General features: G+C 37.9%; 1 protein-coding gene across 1 annotated transcript in view; it reads right to left on the reverse strand.

Annotated features, from left to right (window-relative positions):
- Positions 1-12,405, reverse strand: part of lrrc9 (leucine rich repeat containing 9) — a 100,723-nt gene that overhangs the window by 6,621 nt on the left and 81,697 nt on the right. Inside the window, exons 28-30 of the mRNA XM_073039558.1 lie at positions 7,816-8,033; positions 5,133-5,201; positions 1,827-1,952 (exon numbers count right to left, since the gene is read on the reverse strand). Of these exons, the coding sequence (XP_072895659.1) occupies positions 1,827-1,952; positions 5,133-5,201; positions 7,816-8,033 (413 nt within the window). The remainder of the gene's footprint in view (positions 1-1,826; positions 1,953-5,132; positions 5,202-7,815; positions 8,034-12,405) is intronic.

The following is a 12,405-nucleotide window of genomic DNA, read 5'->3' on the forward strand; positions in this document are numbered from 1 at the left end:
ATGCGAACCCCCAGTATGCCTACGTGGTCTTACCTGATGGGCAGGAGGACACGGTCTCTGTCCGCGACTTGACGCCCGCAGGAGCAGCAGACCACTACCCCGAACACTCCACGGTAACTATGAACCCTGTACCCGAGGTGACACCGCGCACACCAAGCCCTACACAGACTCCTCACGACACTCCTATACCGGGCGTCTCGTACGCATATATACCAGGCCCCTCGCACACGCGTGAGGGATCACTGACGCCTAGTGGGCTAACACCTCCAGTTAGGCCGGAACCAGCACAACCTCCGTCTCCGGTGCAATCACCACCGGCACCTGTGCAATCACAGCCGGTGCTACGTAGATCGCAGCGACAGATTCAACCACCTGATAGACTTAACCTGTAAATATACTTGTAAGAAACTTCGCCCCATGGGGACTCTCTTTTAAAACAAAGGGGGGGGTGAATGTGGTGAACTACATATACCTGTCTGGACACGCCCCCTGCTGACTGCTCCTGTGGCTCCTCCCACAGACCCCTGGTATAAAGGCGATTGAGGTCTGAGCCCAGGCTCTCTGTCTCCAGGATGTAGTATGGTGGTCAACCACTGCTTGTTCCTTCTTCCGGTCAATAAAAGCCGATATCTCGCCTTTACGTCTCAGAGAGAGTTATTGATGGTGCATCAATATGTTTAAAAAACTCAATAACATCTTTGGTTGATCCTGCAGAAGCTGCTGCATCAGAGCACTCCACCATCTTCTTTTGTACACCTGCTAAGTTCTTGTGTAATGGAGCTTGGAGCAGAGCATTTCTGACAGAAGTACGTTTTTGGCACACAAATGACATGGCTTATCCAGTAGGATTATCCACACGTGAGAATTTTGACACTGATTCACTTATCCTGCTAATGGGTTGGAGGATCTTGCAAAATGGCTTTAGTGGCATCTCTCAGGTAAGTAGTGAAGGAGGGGTAGGTCCAATGCTGCCTGACAGACCCAAATGAGGTTTATGCTAGGCCTGAATACCTTCTTTCCCCCTCAGACAGCCAAAAGCTGTGTGGCGCATTACAGATAAATCACAACTCTGACAGAGCCTACATAGTGCTGTGGCTCCAAAGTTATGTGTCTATTTAATACAGTATTTCCATTTATGTTTTTGAGAAAGATCTGAATACAGGTTTAATGCTGGAATTGCTTACAACAAACTCTTAGATTTTCACTTTGCAGTTCATAAAGTATGTTAATGTGCGGCTGTCAGTAGAGATAAAGATACTAGTGACAGAATGAGTGAAAGAAAAATGGAATCAGAGATACAGAGAGGTACAGGAAGAAAGAATAAAGTAGAAGCTTTAGTTCTCACTTTAAATTTGTTGATATTTCATGAGCCAAATGAATGCTATTCAGGGAAGCACAAAGATTTTGATTATGATCTTTGGCAAATTTAATGTCTTACAACAGAACAAAGTACAGGATTGCAAGTACCCCACTGAAATATATTTTTCTCTTTGATAGGGCTGAATACAAAGTATTGACTTCTGCTGATCCTTCAGTATGTATTTTCATTAGCAAAGTTGGTAGTGATGAAAATTGAAATTCATAGCAGATTGAATGCCACACTAATGATATTCACAAACTATCAAATAATATTTATAATAATCAAATTTGATTCTAAATGTAGTTAAACAATAAGAACATCATAAAAATAGTATCTGATTTTACTGCATTACAGGTAATCATATTGTGTTCTACGATTGCAACCACCCCAATAGTTCTCTGTGAACAATATCAGTAAAGATATTCTAATATACAGAATATCTTCTAAATATATAGAAAACTCTTACATTGTATTCACACAGTATAAATTCAGATCTTTCCATCTCATCTGTCGAGACTGGTACACCATCTAACACCTGGAGATTCATCAATCGAAACACAAGGAATGGACGGTATAACATTTTTCGAGAGACCTGGGGATAAATTTATGTTTAATTACACAAAAAATAATTTATTTCAGTACCCAGTGCCTTCAAACAGGATCTTCACAAAAGATACCAAGTGAAATACAGGAGATACACACCATGTCAAGCACACTTGATATTTAATCTTAGAGCAACGTATACAGATGCCCCCGCTTTACGAAAGTTCGCTTTACGCCACTTCACTTTTACGAAAGACCTACATTAGTACCTGTTTTTGCTAACCAAAAGAAATCCGAAGAGGGTTTTTGCTTCTACTTAAAAAGGCGCCCGCTTTAAACTTGTGTTTATCCTGAGAAAGATTACCATGACCGTGAAGCCTTGCACGTGCATGTACGTGTGCATGTGTGTACATGCAAATTTTTTTCTACAAATCGGTTTTGGCTAAATCTTTGTGATTCTGATACACTGTACATACATTATTTCTACTTTATATAGGCTGTGTATTTATCATATCATTCCTGCTTTTACTATACGTTCATGTTATTTTAGGTTTTACGTGCTATTTGGTATGATTTGGTAGGATAATTTTTGGGTCCGGGAACGCTCAAAAAATGTTCCCATATAAATTAATGGTAATTGCTTCTTCGCTTTACGCCATTTCGGCTTACGAAAGGTTTCATAGGAACGCTCTACTTTTGGATAGCAGGGGAAACCTGTATAGCAAAGTATAAATAAAGAGTTTCGAATCAGTAATTTGTTCAAGTGGAATTGCTGTAGATACTAATAAACCCAGTAAAGCTTTGCATATTGTAGTAAATGATTACATGATTGCCACCTCAGCTAATGTAAGAGGGTTATATAATAATGCACTAATCCGTAATACAAAATGCACCATAGTATTGCACTTCAGTTCTGAGTTTCTGATATCAGATGAGGGAACCACTGGAGTACTGTGTAAGTCCTTGGCACCCTAGATGATTTTTTTTACATAATTATATTTTAGATGTTTTGTTTTTTGTCTCCTGCATTAGTGTGTCAGAAGAAGAGGATATTTTATATTTCCAAGCATTCATTTTCCAAAAAAGTTGTTAGAGAATTTTTTTGTATTTTGTTAAAGAAAATAATATCAAGTAATCGACCATTTTTCAAATAAAAATTTGATTACTTTGTAGGTATATAGCTCAGTACATGATTAAACAAAGATAATGAATAGGTGCTAATTATCAATGACATAATGAGCCAAATGAACTAAACTGATTAACTGAAACAGAAATGGTGTAGAAAGATTCAAACTCGGTGAAGGACAATCAAACTTAAAGGTGAGGTTGTGATAGATGTGACAATTTAACCTTCAAATCATCAATTCTTTAACCATGGCAAGAGTGAGCATTGCAACAAGACACAAGGTAGTCATCCTGCATCAGCAAGGTCTCTCCCAAGCAGAAATTTCACAGCAGACCGGAGTTTCAAGATATGCTATCTGAGCTCTTCTGAAGATGCACAAAGAAATGGGCAAGATTGAGGACCAGAAATACAGCAGATGGCCATGGAAACTGAGTGCAGCAGACGAGAGATCCAGATGAGATGACGTCCCTTCTAAATTAGAAGATATCCAGCCCTACTTTCAGCTCTGAACCAGAAATCACTGGAACCCAAGTACACATCTCTACAGTCCGGAGTCAATAAAGTGGTTTTCATGGAAGAGTTGCTGTCAAAAAGCCATACCTCCAAACTGGAAACAAAGCCAGCTGAATCACTTAAGCACAAAAAATACAAGGGCTGGGGTGTTGAATAATAACAGCAAATGCTCTGGCCTCAAAAGTCAAAATTGGAAAATTTTTGGCTCAAACAGGAGGCAGTTGGCCATAGAAGAGTTGAAGAGTGCTACATGGACAAGTGTCTGCAGCACAGCAGAGGTTCCCTGCAGGTTTGGGGCTGCACTTCTACAAATGGAGTTGATCTGGTCAGAATTAATGGAATCCTCAATGCTGAGTAGTACAAGCAGATTTTCATCCATCATGTAATACCATCAGTGAGACTTCTGATCAATGTCAACTTCATTTTGCAGCAGGACCATGATCCCAAACACACAGTCAAGGTCATAAAGATCTACCTTCAGTGAAAAGAAGAACAATGAGTTCTGCAACTTATGGTGTGGCCTCCAGCGCCTTGATCTCAACATCATTAAGATTGTGGAGAGATAGAAGCAAATGAGACAGCCAAACACTGTAAAAGATCCGTAACAATTCTCCCAAGAGGCGTAAAACAACGTATCAGCCGTTTTTCTTCTAAAACTGCACAACAGTGCACCTAAGAAAACTGATACAGTTTTAAAGATAAAGTGTAGTCACACCAAATATTGATTTGATTTAGTTTTTTTAACTTTTTTCTGCTCTTTATAGATTTTTTTGATATTGAGAAACTTTTCATTTCTTTATTTTTGAAAGCACCTTAGCTTTACAGAATTTTTTTTTTACCTGTCCCTAAGACTTTTGCAAAGTACTCTACAATAGCCTCAGTGTCAGGAGCTAAGCTGAATTGCTAGGTAGTAATGTCACTGAAATATAATTGATTGCTTTATTTTGATAAACATTCAGTAGCCACTGCATCAGGTACATCTGTACACTTGCTTGTTAATGCAAATACCTAATCAGCCAAACATGTGGCAGCAACTCAATGCGGACATGGTCAAGATGTTCAGTTGTTGTTTAGACCAAACATCAGAATGGGTGAGATATGTGATCTAAATGATTTTGACGATGGAGTAACTGTTGCCACCAGATGAGGTGATTTGAGTGTCTGAAAAATTGCTGATCTCCTGGGATTTTCAAGCACAACAGTCTTGAGAGTTTACAGAATGACAGTTCTGTTTTGAATGCTCATGAGTGACTGAGATTCAGAACATGTAAAAGACATTTGGATAAATACATGGACAAGTGGGGTTTAGAGGGACTTGGGCCAAATGCAGGCAAATGGGACTTGCCTGGTTGGCATGGATGAGTTAGGCCAAGGGGCCAATTTTCTTGTTGTATTACTCTATGACTCTATAACATGAAAAAAGTAACATGAACAATTATGAAATATAAAAACTTAAAATACTAACATTTAACTCAACAGTCACTAATATTGACTAATTAGTATTCCATTATTGTTTAACACTGATTAAATTTGCAATTTTAATCATTCAACAGTTGTAATGGGTAAAGTACACAATATCATTATACTTACAGGATTTCCAACAACTGAAAGCTCAGTCAAGTTTGAAAGTGAATCAAGTTTTTCCAGTTCACCCATATCCTGTACAAAATAGAACTACATTGAAAAATTGATTCATTTTTCAGATATACATGACTGTCCTTCATGAGTGGATTTAGAGAAAAACTCGGTGAAGGGATATTCTTTGGCCTCTTTACTGGGAGCTCCTCTTTTTTTGCTTTCTAAGATTGGTAGTCGAGACATTAATCCCATTATTAAACATAAATTAAGAATTTGGTTTCAATTTCGTAGATTCTTTGACTTTAATAATTTTGTTCTTTCCAGTAAAATCCATCTCAATTTTTTTTTTAAACCATCAATTTCCGATCAGACCTTTTCAATTTGGAAAACCAAAGGAATAGTAACTTTTTTAGATTTGTTTATGGGCAATTGTTTAATGTCTTTCACTCAGTTAGTGGATAAATATGACCTATCTAATGTACACTTTTTTAGATATTTACAAATTAGGAATTTTCTACGTAGTTTACTTTCAGATTTTCCCTCGGCTTATTCACCCGATATAATAGATACTCTTTCTCAGGTTAAACCATTTCAAAAAGGACTGATAGCTATAATTTATAAATGGTTATTGAATTTGCGTATGTTATCTAATGATAAAATTAAAGCTGCATGGGAATTGGAATTTTGAAAGTCACTTTCAGATAATCAATAGGATAAAAAATTTTATTTGGTAACTACTTCATCTATTTGTGCCTGTCATTCCTTGATACAGTTCAAGGTAGTGCATCAGGCATATATGTCAAAGGACAAATTAGCCCACATCTTTTCCAATATTAATCCTATTTGCAACAGATGTAATATTGAGGTGGCTACTTTAACAGATATGTTTTGGTCTTGTACCAAGTTACATAATTTTTGGAAAGAAGTCTTTAAAACTTTATCAAAAGTCTTGAATTTGGATCTACAACCGAATTTATTTACAGCAATTTTTGGGATCATTCCATCGAAAGCAGGAGATATTCCTGTTTCTGCTCAACGGGTGATAGCTTTTACAACGTTATTGGCTAGGAGAGCCATTTTGCTTAAATGGAAGGACTCTAATCCATCTACTGCTCTTTATTGGCTTACTTCCATTATGTCCTGTTTAAGTTTAGAGAAAATAAGAAGTCGGACATTTGATACATCCTTTAAATTTGAGGAAACTTGGCGACCTTTTATTCACAAATATGAAGAAACCTGCAGACGCTGGAAATTCAAGCAACACACACAAAATGCTGGTGGAACGCAGCAGGCCAGGCAGCATCTATAGGAAGAAGCACTGTCGACGCTTCGGGCCGAGACCCTTTGTCAGTCCTATCAAAGGGTCTCGGCCTGAAATGGCAATAGTGCTTCTTCCTATAGATGCTGCCTGGCCTGCTGCATTCCACCAGCATTTTGTGTGTGTTGCTTGACCTTTTATTCAATATTTTCACATGCTTTGACTTATGGCCCTTCCAGTTACCTTCTTGAAGTGCTGGATTTGATTGGGAAGTTTTTCTGTTTTCTTGTTTTCACTCTCAGTTTGAACTGCCCAGTTCTTTTTTTTGTGTATATTATAAGTACAAAAGTTTTTTCTTCTTTTTATGGATAAGAAGAGAATCAATTATCTTTTTCTTTTATATATACTATTAGATTAATACTATGTATGATCTTGATAATGTTTATTTTAACCTTTTATATGAATTGTTATTGATATAGATATTTGAGATAATTCTCCTCTTGTTTCTTTTTTTATATATATATGTACTCTTATTTAACTAATTAAAAGACTGAAAGAAAGAAAACTGTTTTACTGGATATAACAACATGTATTACAAGAATATCTTCAGTAACCATATTGAAAATCTTGAGTTAAAATATAGTCTTATCGCCTTGCTACTAAATGGATCTGTTAAATTACATATACCAGATGAAGACCCAATCAGCATGCAAATTTTGTCAGAACAAGTCTATTCCATTCAACACGAGAAAGAAAAGCTGTGAGGCAGCAGTATATCTGACTGTGCCACAGTGTCACCACTGTGCATACTTTACAGATCTCAACACCACCCCCATTCTTGCAGTCAGGATAATTCACTTAGCTGAGTGGGCACTTATCATTTTAATTAAATCTTCAACCACACGATTTGCTGAATGGATTATTTTCCTCAAATGGTAAAACCATTTCTGCGGAAAAGGTATTAACAGAAAGTCTGAATCTTCAGTTAAAAAGCAACAAACATGATGCTGAAGGAACTTAGCAGGTCAGGCTGCATTGTAGAAGGAAATGGATAGCTGATGCTTCAGGTTCTGATTCTTCATCTAGATAGACAGAAGAGTGCCAGTATAAAAGGTGAGGGGAAGGGGTGCAGCAAGAGCGAGCAAACAACAGGTGAGCCCTTTTCTCACCCATATCTTTCAGTCTAAAGGTCTTGACCCAAAACATCAACAGTCCATTTCCCTCCATAGATATTGTATGTAACAGAGTTCCTCCTGCATCTTGTGCTTTTCTTTTGCTCCATATTCCGGTACCTGGAGTCTTTCGTGTCTTCACTTAAAAGAATATTTTCATGTTCCGGTTCATAAACAATATAGTCTGCATTCAGTTCAATTTGAGAAACATTTAGAAAAAAAATAAGATCAGAAAAAAATCAAAATAAACTCAAAAATTCTTTACCTGGATTTTATTTCCACCAAGGAAAAGCCTCTCTAGTTTTACCAACCGACACAAGTTGTTGAGGTCTTGCATTCTGTTCTCCTCCAAGTGGAGTTCAACAAGAGAGCTTTGGTCCATGAAGGAATTTTCATGAATGATTTTGACTCTGTTTCGTTCCAGTGATAATTCAGTAAGGTAATGAAGGCGGTCAAGCCCCTCAATCTGACTAATAAAATTACCTATAATGAAAATAATTTAAATGCATTAAATTCCAGTAAAAGCATGCATGAATTCTTTCAGATGGAAATTGTTTAAAAATTCATGAGAAAAGAAGAATTGGATTTAGTTAAATAAGTTTTCCAGTTACAGTTGGCCCTCCTTATCCGCGGGTTCCGCATACACGGATTCAACCAATCGCGGATCGGGAAAACCTGGAAGTTCTCTCTCCAGCACTCGTTGTTTGAGCATTGTTCGCCTTGCGTCTCATGTACAGACTTTTTTCCTTGTCATTATTCCCTAAACAATACAGTATAATAATTATTTACATAGCATTTACATTATATTAGGTATTATGAGTAACCTAGAGATGATTTAAAGTATATGGGAGGATGTGCGTAGGTTATATGCAAATACTATACCATTTTATATAAGGGACTTGAGCATCCGCATTTTTTTGTATCTGCGGGGGGTCCTGGAACCAATCCCTGGCGGATAAGGAGGGCTGACTGTACTAATTTATACTTGGGAAATTTAGATAATTTTCTTTTTTTTTGCCTGCTGAAACTTGCAGTGACATTGGAATCATAATAAGTCTTCAAAAGAGAACAGGATACATGCCTTCAAATTAAAAATTTCAGGTTAAAGAAACAGCGATATATCATATCGTACTGCAGATTACCTTTGGAAATGAAAATCACAGTTTGCAACACGATTTGATTGCTTGTGTGATGGGATCAGAGAATGGGGAGATCATGACAATTGTGTGTTCCCAGTGGAAGGAGGCTGTACAACATATTTGGATGGAATAGGTTGATGATCAATATGGCCTTTACTTTTTATTTTTCCAAGTTTGTTTTAACTTGTGAATATTCTAAAAAGAACTTTAGAAATAACTGAGACTAGGTTTCAAGCAAGATATTCTTAGCTGGTGACTGATTAGACTGCACCTTGAATTCTGCAATTAATTTATGCATTTAAGCAACAAGTACTAGAGCAGCATGAAGAACTAAAAGTTTACTCTCCATTAAACTATAGATATGGGGAAATTGGAGAAATACATTTGGAAATGGAGAAATGAGAAGCTTGGAACCTTAAGCGAAGGTTATAGGCACTTGGGACACAGAAGAAAATAAAACATAAAACAAACAAAAGAAAATTTGCTGATGCTGGAAATCCGAGCAACACACACAAAATGCTGGAGGAACTCAGCAGGCCAGTCAGCATCTATGCAAAAAAAGGTGGGCAGAAGTGTTTTTAAACAAAAGCATTCAAAAATGACCCCTAATTGAAGCATGACTTAAATTTAAATGAGCAGCTAAAATCACTGTTTCAATGGAAACCTCAGCCAGAGGTGCAATTGAGCTGCAGTTAGGAAAGAAAGTGAGTGTGAACAAAATTTCAGAGTCTAAACAGAAACAATTGCGCTAACACTGTGGAAGGAACTTATATACAGCAAACAAATGCAGATTTAAAAGGTGAAACTTGAAAAAATGTAACCAAGTACGACACATACAAAGAGCGTGTTGGGCAGATAAAAATAAATGGACTGCACAGGGAAGAGAAAAAGCTAAAAAGTCAAGTTGTAGTTTCAAAACGAGCACTAATCTGCACGTTATTGATGAAAAATCTGATAATGATGAGAGCGTCACAGGACTGGCTAGCCTTGAGATTTATAATGTGAAAATTAACAATAGACAAGCAATATGGTCTACCCCAGAAGTGAATGGCAAATTAATTAAAATGGAATTGGACTCTGGCTCAGCTGTTTCAGTCATTTCATAAAATGAGTTTGAACAGCATTTCAAAGAAACTAAACTGAAGCCTGCAGATATCCAATTAAAAACTTATACTGGAGAAAAGATGGCTCTTGAGGGAATGATATCTATAAAAGTGAAATACAACCAACAAGCCACGTTGAGCATGTACATATTAAAGACCGAAGGACCAGTATTGTGGGGGTATGTCTGGCTGAGACAACTACAATTTGGTTGGAGATCCATTCACCATTCGCATGCCACATCCCCTGCAATGAAGCCAACTTGAAGCAAGTTAGGAGAAGAACTGGATGATTCCACAACGGTAAACCATGAACCGTTGCCCAGCAGAGGACAAATAGGTGATGGTACCTACCACTGTGCCTCTGGTTGGAAAGTATATTGGACCAAGGATAGACCATGCTGCACAGAGGAAATGTGAAAGTGATGAAAGCAGTGGTCCAATTGCTACAGTTTTTGTACGCAGCATATCTGAGAAAGCTTCTGATATGTTAATCACACAGTTACTTACAAAATGCAGCTTGGTTTTAAGCTGGAAGAGAAATATAGAAATAGAAATATAGAAAACCTACAGCACAATACAGGCCCTTTGGCCCACAAAGTTGTACTGAACATGTCCCTACCTTAGAAATTACTAGACTTACCTATAGCCCTCTTTTTCTAAGCTCCATGTACCTGTCCAAAGGTCTCTTAAAAGACCCTATTGTATCCGCCTCCACCACCGTTGCCGGCAGTCCATTCCATGCACTCACCACTCTCTGTGTAAAAAACTTATCCCTGACATCCCCTCTGTACCAACTCCCCAGCACCTTAAACCTGTGTCCTCCTGTGGCAACCATTTCAGCCCTGGGGAGTTCAAGGAAATTCAAGAAAGATACAAGCATTTGGCTTTAGTGAGTAAAAAGAACCAAGATCTACTCTGCATGCATTAAGGTTATTGGATTATCTTCAAGTGGGAGACAAAAAGCTGCTTGCAAAAGAAGATGCAAAGACCAAAGCCAATGGATGAATGGAAGGCTGAAAAGAAAGGAATCAATGGAGTTAGGAAAACAAAGGATTTGTCACTGGATGAGAAAACCAAGAGGAGAGATCAGATTGTAAAGGGAGCAAAAGAGGATTAATAAGAGAATACTCCAGTGAATTAAATGCACCTTCCCAAGATCAAAATACACAAACTAGAAGGAGGTAAGAGAAGGAGAGAAAGGAATATGAACAAGAAAGAGAAAGGTGTAAAAGAGAGAAAGAACATAAAAAAAAAGAAAAGGATTAGAGTAGATCCAGGGAGGGAAAAGATGAATGGTGATTACCACTATCAGAATCACTTCCTGCAGACGCAGAGTCAACTTCTACAACCACCCCAGAACCTGAGATTGTTTTCACAGTCAACTGTCTCACCTGCCAAGCAGAGGCATTCCGTCATCAGTAAAGACATTATCCCACAAGAGCAAGAAATTCTCCACTGTGATTAAATCTTTAGGCCTAAATGTAATATTTTAAAATTTACTATGCTGCAGACATCTGTATATAGTAGTTGTATTATATAGCATACTATGTGTATAGCTGAGATGCATTCTCTATTGAGCTGGTTTATAGCCAAGCATGGAGGAATGTTGTTTATTTAATACTTAAGTAACATTTGAGTAATCTTGTTTATATATAGTTTAAGTACTCTTGTTCTTTAAATAACTCATTAAAGATTATATGTATAAATACATGAATTGTATATGTCATCGCACTGCCACATGATACGTGCATGCCTCACTTAAAGTTAGACGAGCATTTCGGACTCCCTTGTCTTCCTTTGAATTAGTTTAATGTTTTGAAGTTACAAAACATAACAAAATTTTTATTGTTGAGCAGTGGAGAGGATACTTACTCATTGCATCACAGCCTGGAATGGAAACAGTAATGCCTTTGAACAGAAAATCCTATAAAAGTGTGTAGTTAAGAATATTAAGTGTGTAGTAGAGAAAGGTGAGGCAGAACAAGTGATAAGGAGGACACATGTACAGAGGGATGGTCTGACGGAACATGGAGTTAAATGTGCAGAAAGAATAAGTAAATTTAGGAAGGACAACAAAATTCTAGGGGCGTATAGCCCGATGGGAGCTCAGGGAGCTGGGTTAAGCACAATAGGCAGCGATTCAAACAGAGAGAGGAGAAATGGGCTAAAAATTCTATATCTGAATGCACGAAGTGTCAGAAATAAGGCGGATGAGCTTGAGGCTCAGGTGTGAATGGGTAACTATGATGTTGTTGGGATAACGGAGACATGGCTGCAGGGAGATCAGACCTGGGAAATGAATGTACAAGGGTATACGTGCTATCATAGGGACAGAAATGTGGGCAGAGGGGGTGGGGTAGCCCTGTTGGTGAGGAATGAGATTCAGTCCTTTGCAAGGGGGGACATAGGATCAGGAGAAGTAGAGTCTGTGTGGATAGAACTGAGGAACAGTAAGGGCAAAAGGACCCTAATGGGAGTTGTCTACAGGCCACCAAACAGTAGCATGGATATTGGATGCAAGTTGAATAGGGAGTTAACATTGGCATGTGGCAAAGGTAATGTCGCAGTAGTTATGGGGGATTTCAACATGCAGGTGAACTGGGAGAATCAGGT

The sequence above is a fragment of the Hemitrygon akajei genome, chromosome 3, assembly GCF_048418815.1.
Source record: "Hemitrygon akajei chromosome 3, sHemAka1.3, whole genome shotgun sequence".
Lineage (NCBI taxonomy): Eukaryota > Metazoa > Chordata > Chondrichthyes > Myliobatiformes > Dasyatidae > Hemitrygon > Hemitrygon akajei.